This window comes from Pelodiscus sinensis, chromosome 12 (genome assembly GCF_049634645.1).
Source record: "Pelodiscus sinensis isolate JC-2024 chromosome 12, ASM4963464v1, whole genome shotgun sequence".
In the NCBI taxonomy this organism is placed as follows: domain Eukaryota; kingdom Metazoa; phylum Chordata; order Testudines; family Trionychidae; genus Pelodiscus; species Pelodiscus sinensis.
The window spans coordinates 42,179,391-42,206,958 of NC_134722.1; the positions used below are offsets into that span (position 1 = coordinate 42,179,391).

The 27,568-nt window shown below is 52.3% G+C and overlaps 1 protein-coding gene across 2 annotated transcripts in view; it reads left to right on the top strand.

Moving 5' to 3' along the window:
• Positions 1–3,047, top strand: part of LOC142831090 (polymeric immunoglobulin receptor-like) — a 29,014-nt gene extending 25,967 nt beyond the window's left edge. For both annotated transcript variants that reach the window (XM_075940363.1, XM_075940362.1), the window contains one exon: positions 583–3,047. In XM_075940363.1, the coding sequence (XP_075796478.1) occupies positions 583–617 (35 nt within the window). In that variant the 3' untranslated portion in view covers positions 618–3,047. The remainder of the gene's footprint in view (positions 1–582) is intronic.
• The last annotated feature ends 24,521 nt before the right edge of the window (positions 3,048–27,568 follow it).

Consider the following 27,568-nt stretch of genomic DNA (forward strand, 5'->3'; position numbering starts at 1 on the left):
ACCTCCCTGGCAGTGGGACGGGACGCCCCTGGTCTTGGCCACGCCCCCTCTTCCGTGGCCCTGCGGTGGCCTCCTCCGTTGCTCGCCGGTCGCCTCCACCTCCCTCCCCACCTCGGCATCCTCAGCCCCGCTTTCCTCCCCGCGGGCAGGTCCCTCCTCCCGTTGAGCTGCCGGGTTACCACGCATGTGCGGCAGCACAGCCGGCGCTTGCCCGGCTCCCCGCTCGTGGTGCGAGCGGCCGGCGCGCCAGGGCGCGGCAAGAGTGACGGGAGCGGCCCGTCACATGCATCCACAAAAATGATCCATGTGTACCCACACCCGCTTCTGCAGATACCCATGGACATAAGGAGATATAAGGCTTTGCAGGGCTCTCATCACAGATCTCTTTCTTGTACATTCCTGAAGACCGTTACCTCTCAGGTCTCCCTTTCACAGCACCGATGATCTTTTCCTAGCCCTGTGCCTGTTCAACAGGCCCTGTTTATTGCATGTGCGGAGCTAGTGCAGCCACTTGGACACATGGGATCCGTGTACTGTAGGGACATTCTTTGTTCTAACTCAGCGTGCCTCATTTTTCCACAGCTGGGGTCAGACAATATGATGATCAGGGATTATAGTGCTCACCTGGAGATGGGGCTCTCAGATGCCTCTTACCCAAAACACCATCTGGACCAACCAGCCTGCTAGATTCTGCACCTGCAATAGCCCTGGAACTGAATGGAGGAGAGGCAGATGCTGGATCACTGGAAAACGAGCTCACAGGAAACGACAAGACAAATGTAACCCTTCTGCCAGGTAGCGCCGGCAGTAGCCAGGGCTCAGCTCAATATCGGGGGGTTCCTTTTCATCCATCCCACACAGAACTGGCTCGAGCCCCCACCCAGTAACCTGGGAAATTCACACACACCAGGGCGCCTCTGGGAGGCAACGCTTCCCCACCTGCAAGCAGAGAGTCTGAGAAAAGAAACTTTTAATGAAAGAGGGAGAGACGTGACGTGGCATTAACTTGGGAAATGCCCCCACAGACAGTTCATAACCAGCCCATGAGTCAACGTCCCAGCTCAAGTAGTTGGGCCAAGTCCTTTGCCTCTCAGGCTCACAAGTCCAGCAACAGAAGTGTCCCCTTCACGTGCCCAACCTGTCTCTGCAACCCCCTCGCAGTTGCTGTCCTTGGTCAGGGCAGAGCAGAGCTCAGAGGTGATCTGCAGAATTCACCTCCTCCCATGAGTGCGTCGGGGGGTAGGAGGCACCTCACCCACTCTGCTGGTCACTCGCCATCCACCTGCTCGCTGTTGTCTGGCGCCACTTTGCTGGACTCCTGCTGCTGATCCCACCAGCCGCCTGTCACTGATTCCGCTGGCTGGCTGCTTGTGATGGATTTAGCTCTAGGCCAAACCTAGTGATTTCAGCTCTCTGTGATGTCAGCGTGTCTGGGTCCACAGCACCGTCCAGCCAAAAGATTCCAGCATCCATTGGAAGAGCACTTTAAAATAATAAAAAGACTCCTTATAGACTCTGTTTTAGTTCTGTCATTAAAAGCGGGGGAGGGGAGCAGGGTTAAGCAACTCTGGAGATAAATCTGAGGGAGGGGGCTTCAGGTATTCAGTCAATGAAATGCAGATAGGAATTTCAAACCGGGAGAGGGGTTTTTTCCTCTCTCTCTTCTGTTTGAGATGAGAGCAGTTTTTCCCCAGGTAACAATGGAGTCGGGCTCTCCCAGGAATGGACTCCTTGAAACGTGTAAGTAGGCAAAAGTTGAGAGAGTCTGTCAGGTTTTATTGTTTTCCTTGTTTGGGGGGGTTGGAAATCATGTCAGAGCTGGTTAAGTGTTTTTCTGTTTTGTAATTAAGGATTACAGCCCAGGGATTTCCCCTGAGTCTATTTCACTCCATGGCTTTTAACACCCAGTCATTTACTATGTTTACAACAGAAGTTCTGTTTTGTTAATAAAAGTATTTTCCTGTTTGTTTTCATTAACCGGTAGGGGTTGTTTCCTGTACAGCCCCTCTCCAAGTTACGAACAAGTTACGGACCAACACTTGGTCCGTAACTCGAATTGTTCATAACTCAGATCCCATAGAGTTACATGGCGACTGATCTGTTCGTAAGTGCAGATCGCCGTTCGTAACTCGGATCCGCATTTACGACCACTTTGGTCATAAGTGTGGATGGTCTTAAGTGGAGGTGGCCGTAAGTTGGGGAGTGGCTGTATCCTAGAGGGTCTCTGTGTGTGTATCTGTGTGCCTCTGACTGAGAGGTCAGCTACCAGAGACTGCAGCTTGTGTTTCTCTGTTCTTTTGTCAAGTTCTTTTAGGGTAAAACAGCCTGGGGTACTCCTGGGGGTGATTTAAAGTGTTCACCCCCCAGTTTTACGGATAAAAAAGCACTCGATGGTGGCAGCAAATTCCCCAAAATCTGTGTATGGTGATTCTGGGGAGAAGTTTTTGGTAACCAGAGCCAGGGGAGGCAAAGGTTTGTTTGTTTTTTCTTTTAAGCTCTTCACGGGCCCCCATCTTCTACACTCTGAGCGTATGTCTACACTAGCTCGTTAGCTCGAGCTAGGTAGGCAAATCAGGCAACCGGATTTGCAAATGAAGCCCAGGATTTAAATATCCCGGGCTTTATTTGCATGTTCCCGTCCAGCCGCCATTTTTAAATCCCCCTTGGTCCGAACTAACTGCCCGCGGCTACATGCAGCAGTTTAAAGTTAATCTGAACTGTTACTCCTTGTGGAATGAGCTGTTATTTCAAATTAACTTTGATGTGTAGACATACCCTGTCTTCCAGATGAGCTGCCATGCCCAGCATAGGCTCTATCATTGCGCTTAGGGGCCACCCTAGGGACAGGGCGTGAGATGAAGCCCATCCCCCTGCTCTCTCTGGAAGTGGGGTCCTGAGACCCTCACAGGAAGTAATGCAGAGAACTAGCAGAAGCTGCCTGGGGAGCAGCTGTTGGGCCCAAAACCAAGAGCAGCTGGACACCAGGCAATAGTCTCTAGGGCTCCGGCCTTTACTCCAGCTTCTACACTGGCTGAAACCGAGAAACGCCTGTCAATGTGGAATGTGGGGGGGGGGGGCAGATTTGCCTGCAAAGGGGGCTAGGGATTGAGGGAAACAGAGATGGCAGAGACACTTTAAAGATGGCTTCTCTGGGGGAGGGGGAGAATGCAACAAGGGGCAGGACAGACTCAGTTCAGCCCAGCAGGGATGTTTGTACCTCAGCTCTGCCTTGATTTCCTGGCTCTACCGGCTTCTGCTGCAGAACAGGGGTAAGGACCCCTCCTCGGCAAAGGAACCCTCTGGAAACAAGCCCCTCGGAGAGGAACTCCCGCTGGCCATGGGGACTCCTAGAGAACGAGGCTTCTCCTTTCAGACCCCCTGCCGTGGGGCAGAGGGACCCCCATGGAAACAAGGCCCCTCCTTTGAGTCTCGCTGCACTGGGCATGGGGACCCGACAGCAGGAAGCCCCCTCCTCTCAGACCCACCCCAGCTAAGCTGATTTTCTCTTCTCCACTCTCTGAATTAGGGAGATGAGCAGGAAAGCGCCGGGGCAAGTGGCTGTGTCATCTCAGAGCCTGGCTCTGTCCCCATCTCAGAGAAATCATCCCATGCCCGGGGCTGCCTGCTGGCAAGGGGCAGGAATGGAGCTATGGATGCCACGAGTGCCCATTCCAGGATGCAGCCAGCCATGGAAACAGAAGAAACTGGCTCTGAAATCAGAATAGCAGCCCTCACCAATGGGTCTCTCTCTCTCTCTCTCTCTCTCTCTCTCTCTCTCCAGGGCTGAACAGCAGAGATGCCAAGGAACTGTGGTGTCGGGATGGGCTCTGGGATCCCGTGTGCCTAGGCTACCTTCATCTGGCCAGGGTGGGGGAGGTAAGGTCTATGCAGGTGCTCTGCAAAAGAATGCACCCGCCTTCCAAAAAATGTTTCTAGTATCCCAGAGAAGCGCTGCACTCTAGACCTAGCCCTAGAGAGCGCGGTTATTAAGTTCGCGGATGATACCAAGCTGGGAGGGTTAGCAGCTGCGTTGCAGGACAGCGTCAACATTCAAAATGTTCTCGACTAACAGGAGAAATGGTCCAAGGTAAATAGGATGAAGTTTAATAAGCACAAATGCAAAATATTTCACTTAGGAAAGAAAACCCAGTTTCCCACATACAGAATGAGAAGTGACTGTGTAGGAAGGCGTCCTGCAGAAAGGGATCTAGGGGTCATAGTAGGCCACAAGCTAAATATGAGTCAACAGTGAGATGTTGTTGCAAAAAAAGCAAACACGATCCTGGGACAACAGGAGCATTGTGAGCAAGACACGAGAAATTCTTCTTCTGTTCTACTCTGCGCTGAGTAGGCCTCAGTTGGAGGATTGTGTCCAGTTCAGGGCACTGCATTTCAAGAAAGATGTGGAAAAATTGGAGAAGGTCCAGAGAAGAGCAACAAAAAGGATGAAGGATCTAGAGAACATGACCTATAGGAAAGGCTGAAGAAATTGGGCTTGTTTAGTTTGGAAAAGAGAAGACAGAGGGGACATGATAGCGGTTTTCAGGTATCTAAAACGGTGTCACTGGGACCAGAGGGGAAAATTGTTCTCCTTGGCCTTTGATGACAGAGCAAGCAGCAAAGGGCTTAAACTGCAGCAAGGGCGGTTTAGGCTGGACATTAGGAAAAACTTCCTAACTGTCAGGGTGGTTAAACACTGGCGTAAATTGCATAGGGAGGTCGTGGAATCTCCATTTAAGAGTAGGTTAGACAGAAATCTATCAGGGATGATCTGGATGGTGCTTGGTCCTGCCATGAGAGCAGTGGACTAAACTTAATATCTCGAGTTCTCTTCCAGTCTTATATTCCATGATTCTATAAGCCTTGCAGAAAAGAGATAAAACAGACATTTGCAGTGGTGCTCTGTTTCGGTGTAGCTAAATTAACGTGTAAGGTTTGAAAACTGGAACAAAATGTTATTAGAAACCAAATCGACTGTAGTCCTTTTTGTTAAAATACAGCAAATGATAAGAGTTTACAGACAGCGGTGAAGAAAAAATACTCTTGATGGAATTCTCATTTAAAAAAAGGTTTTAAAAAACCCCAGAAAGAAACTAATAATCCCCTTTTCAAGAAATCCCAAAATAAAATGTAGCTTTAGCTGTTGTTTTGAAAAAATGCAATCCTTCAAATAAAGCATGTGCATTTTCCAAACAAACAAACAAACCACCCCACCCTTACTTGAGGACATGAGCGACACAAGGGAAATCAAGCAGGAAAATATATGGTTGAAAAGTTACCATAAGGGTCATAACTCCAGCCAGGACAGGCTAACCATTTTAGAATTCACTACTTAAAGGATTACATTTTAAGTACAAGAGAAATACAAATACACTAAATAGCACTAGAATAAAATAAACTAGATGTGCATTGCAGAAAGTACCAAGTAGTAACAACTACCGTAATACAAGTATGTGTTGGGAAGAGTGTGTGTCTGACAGGAGAAACAGAGAGAGAGTGAGAGAGACACTTGAGACTGTGTGAGTGGAGGTGGGGTAATCTCAGAAACAGGGCCAGTCTTTAAGAAAGGCACTCAGGCCAGGTCTGCACTATGGGGGATACACAACTCCAGCTATGAGAACAGCGTAGCTGCAGTCGACGTACCTTAGGTCGAACTTCTGTGGCACCCCCATCGGTGACCCGGTGAAGAACTGGGTTTGATGGAGGCACCATCAGTGGTCAATTTTGCAGGGTCCTTACTAGACCTCCTAAAGCAAACCTGGGAGACTGATCTCCGGACCATCGAGTCTTAGAATCATAGAGCTGGAAGAGACCTCAGGAGATCAAGTCCTGCCCCCTGCCCAAGGCAGGACCAATCCCAACTAAATCAACCCAGCCAGGGCTTTGTCAAGCCCGGACTTAAAAACCTCTAGAGATGGAGATTCCACCACCTCCCTGGGGAACCCGCCCCAGTGCTTCACCACCCTGCTAGTGAAATAGTTTTTCCTGATTTCCAACCTAGACCTCCCCCACCATAACTTGAGACTATTGCTCCTTGTTCTGCCATCGTTACTACTGTGAACAGCCTCTCTCCATCCTCTTTGGAACCTCCCTGCAGGAAGCTGAAGGCTGAGGAAGAACGGCCTTTGCGCAAGAGGGTTTTTTTGCGCAAAAAGGAACCATCCACATGGCTCTTTTTCGAGCAAAAGCCTCTTGTGCAAAACTGGCTGCTTGTTAATTATGCAAATGAAGCATGGCAATATTCCATGCCGTGCTTCGTTTGCATAAGCTTTTCCACAAGAAGGCTTCAGTGTAGACGTAGCCTTCCGGGAGTGAAGACAAGCCTTCATCACACGCTCACTGCTCAGAATAGAAGGCAGGCGCTCATTTGCTCCCTCCCCCTTGCTCTGTGGAGGTGGGGATACAGAGCTTAGAGACACCCTGATATCAGCACCCCACTGCCTCCTGCTCTGCACAGTCCCGGCAGCAGAGGAAGAAACATTGCAGAGGATGGGCAGCTGCCAGCGCTGCTACTCAGCTAGGCAGCATGTGACGCTCTCCTGGACAGCCAGCCCCATGAGGCCCTTTGAAGTCGCCTGGGGCCTGAGCAATTGCCCCCCTTGCCCTGCCCCACTTGGCAGGACTGGCTACGTGGCATAAAGAAATCCCCAGGGTGAGTTAATGGAAGATGTCTCTCAGGGGATGCGGCTCCACTCCCTGTCTCTCCGCTGAGAGGGAGCCATTGGTCAGTGAGCTGGGCTGCTCCCTCCCCACTACTGCCTGACCAGATTCTCGCTGGATCCCTACGCCCTGTGGGAGCCCGGGCAGGACACAGGATTGCCCGGCGCCAGCGCGAGTCAGGAAGGGGAACCTGCCCTGCCCTGCGAGTTGGGTCAGGGACACTGCGCCATGCATAAGGTGCCTGAGAAGGGCAGGGGGCTGGCGAGTGGGGGGAGGCAGCTCTGAAAGGCCCATGGCTCTGGCCTGGGAGCGCCAGAAGACATCACTGCTGGGAGCTGTGGGGGCTCCTTTGTTCTCGGGGTGAGCTGCATTCCAGAGTGCGCCAGGCTCAGGCCCACAGACGCAGTCCTGGCCTATTCCAGCCCCTCTGGGGAATCCTGTTTCAGCAAGAGCTAGCAGATCTCTCCGTGCCCCCAACCTCTTACTGAAGGGCTCCCCTAGGCCATGGCCCAGGGGAAACTGGCAACAACAGGAATCTTACGCTCCCGGTGCGGCACTAGAGGGATTTGGAGCCTGGTTCCGGGCACTTGCCAAGGGCTCTGGTGCTGCTGGTTTTAGGTCTTTGGAGAAATCTTCTCCGCGGGCCAGAGAAGATCTTTCCTTCAGGCGGCTCCCAGCTGCGTGTCAGCCAGGCTGGGCTGGAGCTCACGTATTCCATCTTGGGGGATGCCGGCCAGCTGATCGTCGACGAGGTACCTAAGGACGGATTTCTTGCCGAGGGACCCCCAGGGCCTTTCAGCTCCAAGCCATTTCAAGTCACCCCCGGCCCATCCCCATGGGCTGAGCTGGGTGCCAGCTTGTCCCCTGAGCAGCTCAAAGCAGCGCAGACCCAGCTCCCCAGCAAGGCCGTTTCCTAACAGGCATCCCATGGATGGGACAAGCTGCCTTTGCTCACGTGAGGGGCTGCAAACCGCCCTGGTAACCTCTGTGAGCCTCTCTTGCCCCTTGGGGCCTCAGGCTGGTTCCTAGAGCGCTAGTGTCCATGTGCCTGAGCCACCACCCAGCACTGCCCCACCACTGTCCCCTGTGGAAGTCAAGGACTGACCGGGTCACGAGGACTAACCAGGCCGGCCTGGGGCACGTGGCCGGGGGCTTGTCTTGCTGCTGGCCAGGCTGGGCCTGCGCTGGGGGAATAGGAGGGTTCACTCAGAAGAGGCTGCCCCTGTGCCCCATTCCCCAGATCCAGTGTCCATGGCACCACCATAAGGAAGGAGGGCCCATGAGAAAAGGTGGCCACTGACTCTCAGCCCACTGCACTGCAGCCCAAAGCCTCCCGGCCCCTCGTGCAGGAAATGGGAGTGGCCAAGGGGATTCTGGGCCACTGAGCTGCTGCCCGAGCCGGGTTTGGACGTAGAACAACTCTCGCTGGGGGACTGAGGGGAACGGGGTTCACTGCACTGTGGTGGGGTGGGGGGTTGGAGGGCCATCTCGAGGGTGGGGTGGGGGAATCTGACCCTCGGAAATGGGAGGGGGTGGGTGGGAGATTGGCTGGCTCTAGGAACTGTGAATACCCTTTGTTGCCATGGCTGGCCGAGTCTGACTGACCCTGGCCCCCTTGCAGCAGGATGTAACACCTAAGGTCCTGGCGCCCCTCTTCTACATCTGCTGCTCGCGCCAGGTGCCCAAGGCACTGCAGGGGCTGTGCGCCGTGGGTCACCCCGGATGGGCCCCCCCTTCATGTGGCCAGCAGCTCCCACGCTCTGCTGCAGGTACTGCTCGGTCTCATTGTCCATGGGGAGAAGGGTTGGGGGGACGGAGAGAGATCCTTCAGAACTGAGAGGAAGCCTCTTCCTCGGGAGGGGGTCGGGTCTTCCCTCTGCTCCCAAATCCCCTTTAGCTTCCCCTCCTGCTCGGGACGCTCTGGCTGTGGATTGAAGAGGGCCTAGCACAGAGCGTCCACCTAGACTAGCCGTGGCCTGGATCCCAGCCCAGGCCCAGAGGTATCTGTCATCCCACTCTCCTTCCATTCCTAGGCAGAGAGGCCACTGATGACCTGCTCCAGCCTGGCCTCCTCCTCCTCCCCACCAAGCCCTTGGATTTGACTTCCTGGTTTTGACTTTCCCCGCCTGCTTCTGGACTGTGGCTTCACTTCGATTTGGCCGATGTTTGATCTGACCACCCGGATTCGACCTCTGGCCTGCACTCGGGCTCTGGCTTTGATTCTGGACTCTGATCTTGGTTTTGACCGTGGCATATACCCGGATTCTGGCACCATGCTTAGCCCAGGCGCAATCCTGCATCTTGCTGCGACTTACTCTCCAGCCACTAGGCCCGATTATCAGACACAGCATGTAACAGGAGGTGGTGAAACCTTTTGCAGAGAAGCAGGCTCTTCACCTGTCAGGGGACATCACACCAGCTGGGAGCCATGGCCTCACCACTGGAGCACAATCGAGGTGACTGAAAGTGTCTGGGTTTCCGGAACCAGCCTCCCTCCCTGGAATGACTCCACCATTTTTGGCTTGGACACCGGGTATTCCCGATCAATTCCCACATTCTGTGGACACACGAGACATGCAGACTCTGTGCCTCCACCCCAGTACGATGACCGGCCCCAACCTGAAGCCTTCTGAAAGTTGCCTTTGGCTGTATTTCTGAACCAGAAATAGTGGCTCTACCTGCACTGATCTTGGACACCGACTCACCAATAAGGAGAAGTGGGGGACCCTACTCGGCCTCTGTTCAGGGCTGGCTGTCCACACAAAGTGCAAGTTTGGAACCATTATGTCCCTCTCTCACTCCCACCACTGTTGGCTCATGTGAAATCAGGGCAGGTATTCGTAAACCTGAGCCCGTAAGGACTTCAGTCCAACACTCATTCAGGCAGGGGACAAATGGAAGACGGATATTAACACACATTATGGACATTTTAACTGTCACTAACTTGGGTTAAGTATCGGCCCCCGAATCCACAACACTTGCTCCATGATGTGTCTGGGGACATGCCAGAGCCACACATTGCTATCCAGTATGTCATCTATCTTGGAGCAGCACATGGAGAGCAGCACATGGAGAGGCTGCAGCAGCATGGTCTCTAGACAAAACTGGACGCACGTACCTCCAGCCAACTCTCCACAGAGGTGTTAGGGACTTCCTCTCCCCAGCAGGGGTGAAGACTGATCCAACAAGGTGGAAGCCATTCACAACTGGGGGAAGTTGGCAGTAGTCAAGAAGAGCAATTCTTCCTAGGCTTCTCCAGTTTACTGCTGTTTCTGTTCTCAGAATAAAGAGCCCCACAAGAGCTCCCCTCCACAGGGCTGCCACCTTTGTCCGGTTGTCCAAGGCCCAACAAGCCCTCTCACAGCTCAGAAGTGCCTCCACTGCTGCATCGGTTCTGAAGGGCCACGTTCCAGCTGCAGCATTCACCATGCACTAGACACATCAATACGGCCTATGCCTCCCAGGCCTGGCCCCCAGCACCCGCTGAACGCCTCTGCAAACCATTCTGGAAGCACACCCCACAGACCAAAACTAGGGGACCCTTGAGAACTAGTGGGGTCTGATTAAATCGCCATTTGAAGACTGTCTGTTCTGCTAGGATGTCCCCGGTTGAAGCTACAGCATCTGAACAAGGACAACTCCCCCGCAGGGCAGGGCACTTCGGGGGCCTCAGAACCTCCTGCCTAAGCTCCTGCTTCATTTGGTGGTGCCGGGTGTGAGCTGAAATTCAGACGTGAGTTGTCTCATGACTTCTGCCCTTGCATCAAGGCAGCAAGCTTCTCACCTCATGCTTTGAGACCCTGCCCTGGCCAGGGGCAGCCATTACCAGGGATTTCACTGTAGAATTTCCTGAATCAAATGGCCACACTATGGAACTGACACTCACAGACTACCTGACCAAGATGGTGGGCTTCACCTCCCTGTGAACGTTTATCCGCAGCCAAGAGCACATCCACTCCAAGTCCCCAAACCGCAATGCCAACGACACCTTCCTTTTGCTAACTCCTGACCTCCCCGACTTCATCCCAACGGCCTCGCTGAACTTCCCAGCTCGCTGACTGGTGCAGGGCTCTGCTGCGTTCCAGAGAACTAAGGGGGACCCCAAGGACACGGAGAAGGACTCTGAGAGGATGTGGACTGCTGATGACAGGAGGGACCAGTCTGTTCAGTAGGGAAGCAGTTTTCTGAAGGGAGGTTCTGAACCCCTGGTCCCTACGCCTTGTCTGTGGCAGCAGGCCATGGCCCATCCCCCTCCACCGACCTATCCCACCTTCCTTCCTCGCCTCCAGGGAGCAAACTTTGGGCCCCTTCCTTCTCTCCAGCACAATCCATGCCCAGAATGGCCAAGGCCCTCAGACATTGGAACTGTCCTCCCCTGTCCTCTCTGGGGGTTGCAGAGAAAACTGGCCACATGTTACAGAGAGGGAATGACGGGGATGCAGGGGCATTTCCAGGCCACCCCTAGAAATGTGAGGGGAGGGAATCTGGGGATCAGCCTGGCTTCTACTCTTGTGCTCTCCCCACATGGGCAACTTCACTGCCAGCCCTTCATTCTCCCCTCCCCTCTCGGCTCTTTCAATGAGGCCTCTGAATGGGAAATGAGCCGGGGCTCCCTCCCCCTCTGTTGCCTACAGCAGTGCAGCCTGCAGCCGGCCCAGCTTGGGGAGCAATGATGCTGTCCTGTGAGAGTGAGAAGTGCTGGCTCGCGTGACACTTGGCTGGAAAACCCATCCCCCTCCTGGAGGTAGGGCCCATCCATTGTCCGGAGGAGCCATGATTCCTGCAGGAGCTGGGAAGGACACGAGGGTCAGTTGGTGACAGGCCGGGGCGGCGGGTGCAAGGAGGGATCGGGGAGGATAGTGAGCGAGGCTCTGTATGATGAGGGGGCAGGGCTCAGGGATCAAGAGGAGGGACAGGGAGTGGGGAGGAGGCTGTGGTGAGGTAAAAGTGGCATCGGAGACGGGGCCAGGCCTGAGGAAGTTCCAGCTGATCTAAAGTAGCGGGTCAGGGAACCACTGGTTGAGAAGACAAAGTTCTGAACTGGAACCAGGCCCAAATCCCCCTCGGCAGGGAATTCTCCAGGTGCCTGCAGAAGCTCTGCCTCTGAGGGACACGCTGTGGCCCAAACCTCTGCTCAGAGTCTCCCTCTACGGGGGCCAGCTGCTCCAATGCAGGATGAAAAAGATACCATGGAGCCCCATAGCACCTGGGCCAGGGCAGTTCCCTTTAAGCCCCTGTGGTGCTCAGGCCTGCCCTGGCTGCCTCCCCAGGCTGCATGTCCCCCATTCAGAGGGTAAGGAAATGAGGGGCCGAAGGCCCTTTTCTTTGGCGAGTCTCTCTAGCAGGAAGAGCTATGGAGATTTCAACCTGTATCGCTCCTGGGACTGGTGCGTCAAGGGTGCAAGTGCGGATGCAGGGCTTGGTCCTGCCATGACGGCAGGGGACTGGACTCAATGACCTCTCAAGGTCCCTTCCAGTTCTACGATGGGCAAAAATGAACCATTTTCATCTACTCTTTGCCCCTTTTAGCCTATAGAAGAGGGGCCCACAGTGCTTCACGTGGGCATTCTTGGGTGTGGAGATTGCACTTGAATAAATAGGGAATGAAATACGCAGCCACTACAGTTCTGCAGCCAAAGTCTCAAAAACTGCCCTTCCGTACAGGATCAGGGATTTGGTTTTAATTGCTAGTTTTAATGTGCTAAGCAGGTGCTAGTATGATCGGATGAAGTCACTGGATTTCAAAACAGATTTGAAAAACCCAACTTCATACACACATGTAATTTCATCTATTAACACCATTCAGAACATCAGAATAAAAATCTATTTTGTGATACGAGAGAATTTGAGGTTTCTGGAGTGCTAAACCCAGTCGCATTTCACCAGAGCAGTGGTGACAGCCAATACCCATCTAATTCACTCCAAGAACAGGGCAGCTCAACTCATTCAAGTATCAATACCCTCACCCAGACAACTAGAATCTCAGGGTAGCGTACACAATAGCCCAACAAAATGCACTTTATTAGAAGAGCTGGGACAGTCTCATTCCGGATAGAAGATTAGCTGCATTTCTGACCCAGTTATAGTTGGGACAGTGCACCATGATCAGAAGTTAGCAAATCCCATGCCATTAATGGTGCACCTGTAATGCTCCCTCTCCCCTTCCTCTGCCCTGACTCCACCCTTCACCTACAGTCTGTCTCCTCACCTCTGCTCCATTTGGCTCATGCCATCATCTCCTTTCCCTCATTCCCCTGTTCCCAACAAAGCTCTTCAGAGTGACTGGTGGAACTTGCCATCTAGACAGTAACTTGTAGCAGCTCAGGGTTCCAGTGCAGGAAGAAACCTACTGAAAAGAACCAGGATTCTAAAAGAAGCTGAAAGAAGGTGCTGCTGGCACAGAGCAGAGAGCAGTACCTCATTCTCTTCCCCATTTCCATCAGGAAATAAATGGTCTTGGTGGCTAAAGACTAGGACAGGTGGGTTCTGTTCCTAGTTCTGAGATGAGCATGTGGGATAATGGATCAGACGTGCTGGGAAGAAGATTTCTGGGTTCCATTTCCAGCTCTGCCACTGAACTGCTATGTTAGTTGGGTAATTTCTCTTAACCTCCGTATGCTTCAGTTTGTCGTGTAAAAGAGGGGATCGAGAATCTGACCCACCTCTCAGCAGATTATGCTGCCTAATTCAAGAATGTTCATAACGTGCTCAGAAATACTCTGATTGGAAGACGTTTAGAAAGGGTAAGTTGTTAGGATTATTATTAATTTGGTAAGAAGTGTGTTGGGGCAGGGCAGAAACGTTGGTTCCTACAAACATGAAGGGTACGTCCAGGGGCCAGATGTAGCCCACCTAACACTTCAATCTGGCCTGTGGACTGCATCTGGCTGCTTTCTGTTTATATCCTGCTGCCTCTGCCCCCGAGTTTCCAGGCAGTGGCTCAGGCAGCAGGATCCTTTTTAAAAGGCTTGTGGCTCACGGCTATAGGGCTAAACCAGCAGGAGTCAGAGCTGCGATGCCTTTAAATAGCTGCAGAAATTGTGGGCAGCTCCCAGGCACTGCAGTAGCCGTAAGGCCATGAGCCCTTTGCTGTGTTTTCATTCAAAGCCTCTGGCCCCAGACAACTCTGGGGAGAGACAAGTCTCCAGCCCTGCCCATTCTGCCCAAAGCCCCAGCCCTTCATGAGGTGGAGCCAGCCATGACCCCATCCCAAAATTTGTAAAGTGCCCCCCTGCAAAAATCACTGGTCCCCCCAATAGACCACCACCCTATTGTGAACAGCCTCATCTCTACAAGATGCCATATAAGAGTCACCAACTTCTGAAAGCTTGTTCCTAAATGAAAGTAAACCCTGCCTCTCCCCACTCACTAACACTGCGGTCTAGTGCTAAAGGGCCAGCCGGATCTGCATGATAGAAATCCTCTTCTTTCTTAGGGTACAGCCGCACTGCAAGCTTATTTTGGGAAAAGCTATTCCAGAAGATCTAGAAAGAGCTTCAAACAGTTCTGAAGTGGCCTGACACTGGGCAGACTCATCACCATGATGCCTCCAGTCTTGGGAATTAGCTTGCTTGGCTCTCCGGACACTTCCCTCTAGCTGGGGTCTCCCCATGTTTCTCTTTGTTCCTGGCATCCTCCCCAGGACACTGCCCTCCAGCAGGGCCCACTCCAGTGTCTGAGCCCCCTTCCAGAGGTTGGTGTTTATCCTGCTTGCACTTCAGGGTTCTCCCTTCCCAGGGCACCCCAATCCCTTCACCCAGGTCCCCTGCACCCACCTTGCCTCAGTGACCCCCTGCCAGTCTGCATCTAGCCCTGAGGGGCAAACTACAGTCGGGAATGGCCACTCAGCGCTGGCAAAGCAGTGTGGACCTGCTGCCCCTGCCTAGCATGGCTGCCTCACTACCTCACAAGTAGCCTAAGGCCTTGCTTCAGGCTCTGCAGCCTGGGGCCTTGCTTGGCCACCGCTTCCCCAGATCTGCCCTACCTCCAGGAAACCACCTGCTTCCCTGGCAGTCAGGCCCCTACTACTCTCCACACCACCACTCAGTTCTCCCTCTGCCTCCTGGAGTCCTCCTTTATATGGCCACCAGCTGGGCCCTGGTTAGCTAGAACTGCCTCAGCTGGGGCTTTGCTCGCAGCCCTTGCTCAAGGCTGGGGTTTTGCCCTTAAAGGGCAAGTGCAGGGCAAATGCCCCGTCACAGGCCCACAGCAAAAAATTATTATCCAGCCCGTATTAATGCATCCCAGAATCATGTTTGCTTTTTTGGCAGCAGTGTCACATAGTTGACTCATGTTTAACTTGTGGTTCACTATGACCCCTAGATCCCTTTCAGTAGTACTCCTTCCTAGATCCCTTTCAGCAGCATTGCCTCTCCAACAAATTCCTGAGGTCTAGAAGTAGCTTCAGTACCCGCTGGACACCCACCGCCCTGTGCCAGGCATCACACACTCTGGGGGCCAAAGACACGTCCGAGGGGTGGGCAGCATTTGGGATCCAGCAGGAAGAGGGAAATGAGGACACACTTGTCATGCAGTTTGCCCTCTGATTCAGTTGGTAGCTGTGCTGCAGACAGGAACGTAACCTCAGCCACAGCCCTGGCACTGGGGGCCCCACGCTGGCCTCACATCTTGTTGAGCTGTGGGGTGCCGACCAGCGCTATGCTGGAGAGCCCCTTCGCATCACACTGCACCCAGCACCCGTCCTGGTCCCGGTGGCTCTGTCCGGCTGTGGAGCGGTGGAGCTTAGATCAGGCTCAGCATCCTTGTGGTGGCCAGGCCCGACTCCATGTGGCCGGTTGGCAGCTGCCTTCCAGAGTAACATCCTGTTCCTGCTTTAGCTGGCGGAGCTGCAGCTGGGCTTTGCCTGGGCTAGGGCCTGACAGGTGCAAACCAAGCTCCAGAGGCGACTCGGGAGGCTCCGTCCCCCCCAGCAGGGGAAAGTTTCAGGTTGGGCTTCGCTGGCTCCGCCCCGGAGCCTGAATGGAACCTTCTGGCCAGACAGAGCCTGGGGGCCGGGCGGCGCCCGAGAGCGACAGCCGCTCTCTGGGGGGGCGTGTGCTGGGCGGTGCGCTTGGAACCCGGCGCTGGCTGGCGCTGGGGGTGAGCCAGCGGGTGGGTGAGCCACTGGCACCCAGCCGAGCACCGTGTGTTGGGCTGGACGGGGCGCGTCGGTCTCTGCTAAATGCCCCCCCACATTCACGCAGGCTGCAAACTGCGCAGGATCAGCATCCTCCCAACCTCCCCTCTCCGCCCCATGGCCGGCGGGTCCAGCAGCCTTCCTGCTTGTGGGGATTTGGCCCCACCCCATGGCCACCCATGGACCCGGGGCCCATTGACCCAGCTGGGATCTGGCCCCCTGTCTCCAGTTGAGCTCCGGGTGCTTGGCACTGCCTGATTGCTGCTCCTCATTCCAGCCCGTGAGTGGAGCCCCCCCACCCTGTGCCTGGCTGGGGGTCTGTGTGGGAGGTTAAACACTGCTGGATCCATTTGACCCGGGGTAAGAGACTGGGGCTTCCACAGTCCCACCTGAGCAGGCAGCCACTCCAGCCCCATTTCCATGGGGCACTGGTCTGTGCCGCTGCCTGTGGCCTTGTGCAAATGGGCACGGAGCCCTCTCAACCTCCCTGGCACAGGATGATGGACGGTGACTCCCTGTACCCTGCCCTGGGGCCCAGCACCAAGAGGCAGGAGAGCAGGTTTCACACGGCAGGGAGAATTACTGCTCCTCGGCCTCGTCTTGTTTGGAGCCTTCCCTGTCTGCCGCAAGGGAAAGGACGGTCAGGGAGCGGTGGGAGCTGCAAAGTGCCCCAGTCACCTTTGTACTGCATTGCCGCTGACACACGTCTCCAGCAAGTACCAGATCCCCCCACGAACTGACAGAGCAGCTGGGTCTTGCTTAGTGGAGGTTGGTCAGAAAGGGCTTAGGCCCTGCAATGGGGTTCACTCCCCAGGGCAGCGCCACCTGCTGGTTGCCCCAGGAATTAGTTTGCAGAGCTCAGATGCCCTCTTCTGAGGGTGCCTTGTCTGTCAGGAGATCCCCGCCCCCACTCTACAGGTGCTGCAGGGTCTTCTTTATGACTCAGCCATGCCACAAACTGGGTGCCCCCTTTCGAGGGGAGGGGCACATATCTCACAATACTGCAAGACCCAGAACCCACCATTCTGGGTCCCACCCCAGGGCTATCAGATTTTGCTGCCTCGTCCTAACTCCCTCCACCATTATTAAGGGCAAAGCAGTAAACACAATAACAGTAGCTCAGCTGCAGAGTGGTGGACTCAGCAAGTTACCCCTGGGTGTCTGGTTCAACGCCTGCTCGAAGGAGAGTGTCTTTTTCCTCCCCTGCTCAGGCAGAGCGAGAGAAGAAAGGCAGCTTTTGTCTGCGTGAGGCTGCTCCCCGAAAAGCAGAGCGCCCTGAGCCCACCGCAGCCAGCTCCTCAACAGTCACAGCCCCCACCCCTGGGAATTTCTGTTGTCCCTCAGTGGGACCCACCGTGCATGGAGGGGAGGGGGCAGGGCTAGGCCAAGGGAAGGTTCTGCCTCCTGCCTTCCTTCCCAGTAGCTTTCCAGTACAAGCCAGCTGTGGGTGTCCGCGCTGCCCCAGGCCTGGCTGTGGGATGGGAGAAGAGTTACCTGGGCGGGGGGGCTGGTCTCTGGATGGAGGCCTGAGTGTATTGTGATGTCATGTGTGACAGCAACAAAGACTGTGGCTGCAGCGTTCTTGTCCTGCCTCCAGTCCAACTGGCTGGCAACGGCCGGCGCCCAAGGATCCGAGAGACGAGAACTGAGCCTCTGTCAAGAACCTCAGGCAGCCGCTGTCCCCGCGGGCGCTGGAGAGAGGATGAGTCTGTACAGAAGGTAATTCCCGGAGCCTTTCCCAGCCCACCACAGAGATTGGTGCCTCCTCGGCCTAGGGACGGGTGGGGGCTGGGGCTGCAACAGGCGCTTCCCAACACTCCGTTTTGATTTGACTCAGAGCATCTTCCCCTCTCCTCCTGCCTCAGCCTTTCCCGCGCTCCTGAGGCAGATGGGGATGATTTTCTCTCACTGCTGACTCGTGGGGGCGAATTTCCATGTTTCTTACCTAAAGGGAACATCACAAAACTTGAGTAGAATTTGGGTTTATGTCTCCATGACGCTTATTCCTCTTGGAGGTGCCCCTAACGCATCCCCGGCCTTCAGGGTGGGCAGAGAAATGTTTGGTCTCAAGTAATGATTGTCCAATATCCGTGTGTTCGGACAACATCCAGCTCAGAATGTGCAGACTTGAAATAACAAAGTGCCATTTGAATTCTAGTGAAAATGATACCGCTCTACTGCCAGGGCCAGGCTCTCATGTGGCTAGTTCTCTCAGAAATGCAAAACTCCATACAAATTCCTCTCTACCCCCTCCAGACTATAAAATATCTCTGTAAATAACCAGTGAGGTTCCATTCTAGGCAACGGATTGAAATAAACTGCTACCTCATTTTGTCATGAGTCTTGGCTGTGATTTCTTTATCATTTTTTTGGTGACCTACGTTCTGATTTGATGTTCTAAGTAGTGTGTAAAGCTCTTCATTGAATGTTCTCTGGTTCCTTCCCCATGCTAATAGGTTCCAGATTTTGAAATACTTGACAGGAATGAAATGTCTTTTCAGCTGATAATCCGTCCCTCCGGTGCTTCAAAGCTGCTACTTAACAAGCTTTTATTTCTCTTACTGGCTTTGATGGGAGCAGAGGGTTACTCATTCTCAACTGGGCCCCTGTCTGTAGCCAGAGTCCCAACGTTCTGAGCACAAAGCTGTGGGGTTTAAGAGCAGGCCCCGCTAAGAAGCATAGAAAATAGATGGTGACCAGTGTTTCTGCTAAGACAGTCCTGGGCAAAATACGGCCTGTGCACTGGATCTGGCCCACGGAGGCAGCAGGGAGCCCCAGCCAGGCTCCCCAGTTAGCCACGCAAACCAGGCAGGAACACGGAGGGGAGGGGGGATGTTTTAGGAGCCTCCCCGCCCTCAGCATATTCCCATTTGCCAGTTTCTGGCAGAAACTAGCCAATGCAAACTGCTTGTTGGAATATCATGCAGCTAATAATAACCACCCCCCCCCCCCTCTCCTGGCTCAGTTATTCATGGAACAGTGGCCAGGTAGGCAGGCTAGTCTCTTGGCCACAGCCTGCTTCTGGCACCACATCCCTTTCCTGCCCCAACTCTTTGCCCCTTCCTCTCAACATACCCAAACTCCCTGTCCCCCTTTGCATCCATCCCCCCTCCCAATCTCCTGCCCCAGATCACAATCCCCTCCTACCCAGGTCACATCCCAAAGCCCTGCACTCCAGTCCCCTGCGCTAGGTCACAATTTTTTGGTAACCTAACTTCTGATTCAATGATAGCGTGTCAAACTTCTCATTGAATGGTCACTGGTTCTTTCCCCCATGCTAATGAGGTCCAGATTTTGAAATGCTTGACAGGAATTACATGGATTTCCACCTGATAATCTGTCCTTCCGGTGCTTCAAACCTGCTACTTAACAAGCTTTTATTTCATTTACTGGGTTTGATGGGAACAAAGAGTTACTCACTTTGACCTTGACCCCTCGCTGGCTGTGGGGTTTCAGGTCAATATTGAGGTCATGGGCACTTGTTCGGATGTGTGGCACCCACAGGTTACTAACAAATATCTTAGATATATTTAAAATATTATGGAAGAAAGAATACGACAGCAAGGGAAAATTGACAAGGTGCCTGAATTTAAATGTTTGTTGAATATGAAATCAAAACCAAAGAAAATAAATATTGCAAAATTTTCAGTAGCCATTTGGTATCGTAGAAGTTTTTCTCTCTTTGAGACATAACTCAAAATTAACCTTTTTCGTGACATACCAAACAAATTCTGTTATCATTCGTATTAACACGTGAAAAGAAATAGTTGTTACAGTTTATGCTTGAAATTAAAGATTATGTCTCTTGGCTTTACACATGTGAAAAAAAACGTGAGCATCTTTCTATGGGCAAAAAGTGCATCGAGAGTCTGTTGTTGTTGTGACTTGTGAAACGTAAAATTAAACTTTTGGTTTTGACACACAAAATTCCTTCTTTTCTTTGCTATATTTAGAAGACCACTAGTCACAGCTTCTAGCTGATGATGGGAAGTTAGTTGCTGCTAGTCATCATGACGAACCTTTTCTTTTCTGCCGTTCCAATTCTTCCAGTGTTCCTACACAGCCTCAGGGTTTCCATCTCTCTCAGGGTATGTCTACACTACAGCGTTATTTCGAATTAACTTAATTCAATTAGTTCATGAGAATTAAGGTAATTCGCAATAACGCATCTAGACACAAAAACTAATTCGAATTGGAATTTTTCTAATTTGAAATAGCACGTCCACATTCAGTGGACCCTGAATCGAAGGTAAGGCTGGCTGGAACCAGTGCCAGCAGGGCATCAGGGTCGGACTTAGTGTGTGGGGCTGCTGCCTCAGGTTAGCCGAGGGCTGTGCTTAAAGGGACCCGACCCCCCATCTTGGACAGACAGTTCTCAGGTTTCTCTGCTTGCTGGTCTACCTCGCTGAGGGACAGCAAAGCATTTGTGTCTCCGAGTGCTCTGCCTGCCCTCACTCGGGACACCACGGCACTCTGCAACATGGAACCAGACCTGCCCCCGGGGACTCTGCTGCGTCTCGCGGACACGTTGACAGCGGCCTGGCTGCACTGTCTGCAGGCTGCCATCCGGGAAGACCATCGAGGGGCTGTCAGGATCCAGGGGGCCCTGCGGGAGAGCTTCCACCCTGAGGAGCGCTAACAGTCTCCCTGGTCTGCCCCACTGCGGGCTTGTGCCCCATTCCCTCCTCTCGTCCTTCCACTTACCCTTCCCTAGCCCCCCTTCCTGATGTCAAATAAAAGACACGTATTTTCAAAAATAACAGCTCTCTTTATTGAACACAACTGGGGAGGGGAAATGAAACTGTGGGGAGATGGGGGAAAGGAGGCGGGAGAGGACAGGAGAGAGGGTAGGAGAGGGGAGGGTGAAAATTGGGAGGAGGGAACTGGAAGGGGGAAGCAAGGGGAAGAAGGGGGAGGGGAAGCTCAGGGATCAGGGGTGGGGGTCTCACTGGGCCAACCGCCTCCCAGCATGGCGAGGGAGGGGGCCTCGGCATCCCCGGGGTGATGGGGAGGAGGGTGCAGAGGTTGAGGTGGGGGGTGTGGATATTGAGGAGGAGGGTGTAAAGGTTGAGGAGGAATTGGTGGGAGGGGGGCAGGAGTGGGAGAAGGGACAGTAGTTGGGGGGCAGCAGGCGCAGGACCGGCACGGGGCACCATGCTCTGCAGCAGGACCTGCAGGTGACAGTTCCTCGCTCGGTCCTCTGCAAGCTGCTCCCGGTGGAGCTTCAGGTCCTTCAGCATCCAGGCCTGGACAGTGCGGTGCAGGGCTCGCAGGGCCCCCAGGTGCTGGTCCCGGTACTCCTGCCGTGTGGTGGTGGCCCAGAGCAGGCTGCAGGTGCGGGAGCATGTCCCGGGCGGAGTGGTATGAGCAGCTGGTGCAGCTGTAGAGAAAGAAAAGAAGTGGTCAGTTCTCCCTGGGGACACAGTGGATGATGTGACCGTGCCCTGCACCGTCAGAGCCGCTGTGCTTGCACAGAGGCCATGGTCAGGATGTCTGGCTCTCCCCGGGACTGGGAGCTGCCCCAAGACGGCACCCAGGCCCCTGTGCCGTGTATAGTGTGGCAGGGGTGGGGGGGAGATTTCCCCTGCTTCTGTGCAGAGGGGGCGTGTGAAGGGAGAGCATCCTTCTGGGTCCCACCCCGGGGCTGGGAGCGTGTCAGGTCTCTTCACACACGCATGTGCCTATTGGGCCATGGCCCCTGGGTGTCATGCAGCTGGAGCCACCTGCCCAAGGGTGGCATGGCGCGTGCTTGCACATGCACAGGTGGCTGTGTGATCCATGGGGGGCATGGCCCACATGCGCCGTCCCTGGTCTCCCCCCCGCCTGCCGTCCCCCCCGGGCAGGGGACAGTGCTAGCACTTACGTGGTATGGCCTCCCTGGACGACCCTGCCGACTGCGGTGCCGGAACAGCTGGCGGTGGCCCCTCCGGTGTGCCCAGGTCAGGGCCCTCCAGCCCCGGCTCGCTGCCTCCTGGGCTGGCGTGGACTGCCCCGCCCCCCACGAGTTGGTCGAGGGTGGGGAAATTGGGGCAGGTGGCAGCCCCTGCTGCGGCGCCGCCCCTGGTGGCCCTGGCGTACCCTGCTGCAGCTCTTTGACTTTCAGGCGCACCTGCCCCTGGGTGCGCCTGTGTCCCTTTCGGGCCAGGGTGGCCACTATGTGGCCATAGATGGCCGCGTTCCTCTGCCTAGTGCAGAGATCGTGGACGTCGGGGGCCTGCCCCAAACCTCAATGAGGTCCATGACCTCTGCACTAGTCCAGGAGGGCGCTCACCGTCTACGGCCCCTGGCTGGCCCCTGGGTGCTGGGGGACTGGGCCTGGGAGAGCTGGCTGGCACTGGCTGCCTGGCTCATCCTGGGGCCACTGGGTCAGGGGCAGAGACTGCTGGCAGGCCTGGCTCTGGTAAGTGCCATCTGGCAAGAGTCTACCTCTTTAAGGGTCCCGGGGCCGGGGGAGAGGAGAGGAGTTTTCCTGGTTTGGCCCAGAGTGGCCACCAGGGGGAACTGGGAAGGGCTGGAGGCCCTGTAATTCAAAATAAGTGTCTACACAGCACTTATTTTGAGTTAGCTATTTCGAATTAGGCATTATTCCCCATAGAATGAGGTTTACCAAGTTCGAATTAAGCAGTTTGTATGTATAGATGCTATGAAAGTTAATTCGAACTAACGGCCATTAGTTCGAATTAACTTTGTAGTGTAGACATATCCTCACTGGCAGAGTGAAAATTGATCCTCGTTAGCATACCCAGGTGATCTTTCTATCTGGTTCATAATTTAGTTTCAATATTCTCCACAAGACTAAAGCCACATTCACAGTCAGCACTGGAAGCTGGAAATGTTGCCCATGTATGTACCAGTTGTGACACTACACTGCATTGTCCTGCATTCTGTCACATGAAAGTCACCATTTCCTGCAAATTTGTCATCATCTTTGCTTCATGTTTATCTGGAATTATGTATTTGGAGCCTTGTACTGGTTCGCAACAAACTGCTCCTCCTCCTCCCTGGTCTTTGGGCTGATGATGTCACCTGACTGAGATCTGACATGTTTCTGTATTTGACAACTAGCTTGCTAATATTTTCAGTGCCAGATTCACCCCTGATTTGATGTGGGGGAAGTGAAGCAAAGTCAAAAGCTTCCCATTCATTTAGTTCATTCTCTGGAAACCTCTTCCTCAGAGGCTCACACAGCAGGGAGATGAAACATAGAATAGGTTCACTGCTGAACTGGTCATCGGTTGTGGTTGATTCGGTTCGATTTTTCACACTGTTTCTCCAATATCCTGCCCTCTCATCCTGCGGCTCTGGGCCCTTGCTAACTGCACAGCCTCATTTGTTGTTAAAGAGCCCTTCTGCCAGCATTTGGTCAGTTCTGCTAATTCACGAGACATCATTTAATACAGCTGCAGTGACATGGCAATTAGTGTCAGAGAACTTAGTCAGGCTGCTGGGTCATTATTTTCTGAGATTTCCTGTCCAAATATTTACATAATTACTCAGCAAAGCACTTCCAGCAAAATGTCTAGATGGCCACCTTTCTTCAGTTAAAAAGTTTCAATGATACGGTCTCATTTTCTGTGACATTTGCTATTTCCTCAAATTGTCCTCTTCGGACTGAGGATCTGCAAAAGTCTCTATAAACGGTCTTCAAAAGTGTCTCTCTTGTCTTCAGCACTGGCACTTGGTTCCATGCCTCTGCCAAACCAGGTCTTCTCGATGGGCCAGGCAGTGTTGTGCTGTTAAAAGTAGGATGCACTGCTTGAGTTGTGTGGCAACACGATTGTTTTTCCCTAGCAGGACTGCAGCACCATCTGAAGTGCACATCGCTGTTTTCATCAGATCCCGCTTATTCAGAGTGTCAAAGGCTTTGAGAGCAGCTGTAGCAGCTTGTGCATTCCAAGCAGATAATTGAATCGTTCCACCAAACACAGTCTTCTGCCCTGCACATGCAGGTGACAGAAATAGCTGTGCTTTCATCAGTAATAAGTGTATGGTAGGGAGACAGGCGAATAGCTGACATGATTTCTGCATGGACAATGCTGTTGATTGAGTCCAAAACCTCAAAACTTCTGTTCCAGCTTGTACATTCTGGTGCTTTTCCATGTGCTCATTTATATTTTGCGCATTTCTATTCTGGAGCTGTTCATTTGTACTGGAAGCAAAAAGTTCTTCTGGCTTTAAATGTTTCTTTTCTTCAGTTTCAGTGTCGTCTGCTTCTCAATCCTGGTTTCTAAGAGCATCCTTCACAAGTCAAAATCCAGGGGATGAGAATTTCTGCCCCTAAGAATATGTGCAACAGATTCATGAGTTTTGCTTGACAAATCTTCTTCATGTTGTCCAATGACCTCCCACTTCCCATTTGTGGCCTGTGGAGAAATCTCTGGATATTCTAGCCTGAATACAAATTTAGCCGGTCAAGCCCACATCAGCATTGTACTGGAATATGTCCCCGCTCTGTACACAGATCTGGCCTTGAGATTGTTGAGATTCTGCTTCAACTCTTTCATTCACCCATTCTCCTTTGACCGTGGGGCAGCATTTCTTCTTAGGGTTTGCTCCTGTGTTGGTTGATGCTCATAGACTCATAGACTTTAAGGTTAGAAGGGACCATTATGATCATCTTGTCTGACCCCCTGCACAGTGCAGGCCACAGAATCTCACCCCATTCCCCCCCCAGAATAATACTCTCACCTATATCTCACATATTGAAGACTTCAAATACTTTGAAGGCCCCAAGATGCAGAGAATCCTCCAGCTGTGATCTGTGCCCCATGCTACAGAGGAAGGGGAAAAACCTCCAGAGCCTCTGCCAATCTACCGTGGAGGAAAATTCCTCTTTGCCTTTTTTTACACATGGCTGTTAAACCGTGCAGAAGGGCTGGGATCATGTAATATTATGTATCCTGCTCTTAATCAAAAATCATGAAGCCCATGAGATATATACAGCTTGTATTAAAAAGGAGTCTGCCTGAGAGAATTGTGAGAGTGCTGCTGTGATAACTAACTCTGTTGCAGGCAATGATTAGAGTCATTGAACACTAGGACTGGAAGTGACTCAGGAGATCAAGTCCCTGCCCTGCACTCACGGCAGGACCAAGCACTGTCTAGATCATCCCTGGCAGGCGTCTGTCCAACCTGCTCTTCAGTATCTCCAGTGATGGAGACTCCACAACCTCCCTCAGCAATTTATTCTAGTGTTTAACCACCCAGACAGTTAGGAAGTTTTTCCTAATGTCCAACCTAAACCTCCCCTGCTGGAATTTAAGTCCATTGCTTCTTGTACTATCCTCAGAAGCCCAGGAGAACAGTCTTTCTACCTGCTCCTCCTGGTAACACCCTTTTAGATACTTGAAAACTGCTCTCATGTCCCCTCTCAGTCTACTCTTTTCTAAAGTAAACAAGGCCAATTCTTTCAGTCTTCCCACGTGAATCTCATTTTCTAGACATTTGGGCTGTGTCTAGACTACATCCCTTTTCTCAAAGGGGTGTAAATTTAAATCCCGCCTTCATTTGCAGTTCCCAAGTGTCTAATTTACATCCCTTTTTAGAGGGATCGCTCTCTTACTCCGAACATGCCTGGAGAAACCTTTCACATCCCTTGCTAGCTACAAATCCAGTTGTGATTTTGAATTCCTGATTGCTCCCTGCATTCTCGAGCCTATTATTCCTGAGCAAGCTTGTTGTATCATGCAAGCAAGGTAGTAACACACTTCCACAGGCCTTTATTTAACAAAGGTGAAACCTCTTTCCAAAGCTGCTGCTGCTCCCCTCTGTAGCTCTCACTCAGGCTTGGCCCATCTCCTCCCTCCTCCTTCCTGTTTCCTGGGCTTCCAGATTCCCAACAGCCAGTGCTCCCAGTTCTAATAATTACAAGCAGCATCTAAAACACCACATTCCCTCCTCTCTTAAGAAGCTCTCCCAATTATAAAATAAACATTGTTGTTCTAACCACAGCAACAAATATGGAATAAGCCACTATACTGTTTACATTGAAAACACTGTAAATACGACATAACAGTCTCTACTCCAGACAGGTGGTTGTCTATGTCTGACAGACCATCTCTCAAACTCCGGGTCCAGTGCAATGTCTTCTTGTGTTGGTGCTATGGTGAAGTCATACAATGCGGGCTGTGTGTTGGCATCGTCTCCTCTAGGTGCAAGAGAAGAAGCATTCCATACCCGCCCATCAGAAAGTCGATAGGCGTAAGGTCCTTTCTTCTCTATGATTTTAAGAGGAGATGTGAATTTATGGTCCCCTTTGCGTAAAATTCCAGGTTTTCTTACTCTAACAAAGGAACCACGCTCAAACTTCGGTTCCTTAGCACCCCGTCGTTTGTCTGTGAAAGCCTTATACTTTGCTTGCTTCTGTTCAACTGTTTTTCTCATAGCATCCTCATTTGGTGCATCAGGCCTTGCCTTTAATAATTCAGCAATGTTCAATTTAGTATTCATCTGTTTTCCATGCAGTAACTCTGCAGGTGATCTTTGCGATGTGGCACGTTGTGTGGCCCTTTAAGCTTGCAAGAAATCTGTAGTGAAGGTTACCCACAAGCGCCCTTCCAGTTTAGCTGTTTGCAAACTCTCTTTCAAACTTCTGTTAAACCTTTTGATTTCCTCATTGGCTTGAGGGTAATACAGGGACGATCTTCTATGTAAAATGTTTCTCTCTGCTAGAAAAGTTTCAAATTCCATGGAACTAAATTGACTACCGTTATCTGAAACCAGTTCTTTGGGGTTACCTTCCCTGCTAAAAACTGTAGAGAGGAACTTAATTACTGTAGCAGAAGAAACTTGCGATGTAAACGCTACCTCAGGCCATTTACTGAAATAGTCTATTAAAGTGATGGCATAATGACAGTCAATGAGAGCAGTTTCAAAGGGTCATACGATGTCAATCGCAACTTTTTCCCATGCAGAATCAGGAAGAGGAACAGGCTGCAATGGTGGGGTACATGTCACTGCTGTCTTATCATGCATTTGGCAAGTGACAGAGGATTTTATGATTGCTTCAGTTTGGGAGTCCATCCCTGGCCACCAATACAGATCTCGTAGTCGGTTTTTCGTTCTGACAATACCTTGATGAGTATCGTGTGCCAGGTGTATGAGTTTTGGCTGTAATTCTTCTGGCACAAGTAGCCAGTGTGTACCTCGTAGCACACAGCCACCAAGCAAAGAAAGTTCATCCCGAATTCTAAAATAACGCAGCAAAACTGGGTCAAGGCTTTTAGGGTTACTGGGCCATTTCTTTGTCAGAAATTCCTGTAGCTTTTGTTGAATTGGACATGCTGAACAAGCAGCTTGGAATTGCTCTCTTGTAACTGCAGTAAGAGTGCTTGTAATAAGCGCAACTGCTTCATCCTCATCCTCCGGTGGACCATCTGTAAAGACAAAGGCAGGCAAGAAAGGCAATAAGCTCCCACATTTTGGTTTCCAGGCTTATATTCCAGTTCATCATTGAAAGAGAGTAGTCTTGCCGACCCTGCTCTTCCCAGTCCCTTTGTGGTTAGCAATGTTGTCAAAGGGCTGTGGTCTGTGCACAACTTGAACGTGCAGCCCCACAAGTAAGTTCTCCATTTTTCACTAGCCCAGACACAGGCAAGTGCTTCTTTTTCAACTGTAGAATATTTTCTCTCATCATCACTCAGTGCCCTTGAAGCAAATGCAACAGTCCTCTGTGTTGTCCTCATGAAGTTGTGTGAGGACAGCCCCAAGTCCATAATCAGAAGCATCAGTAGTCACAATTGTGGGCAACGCAGGACTGAATAGTGCAAGTAC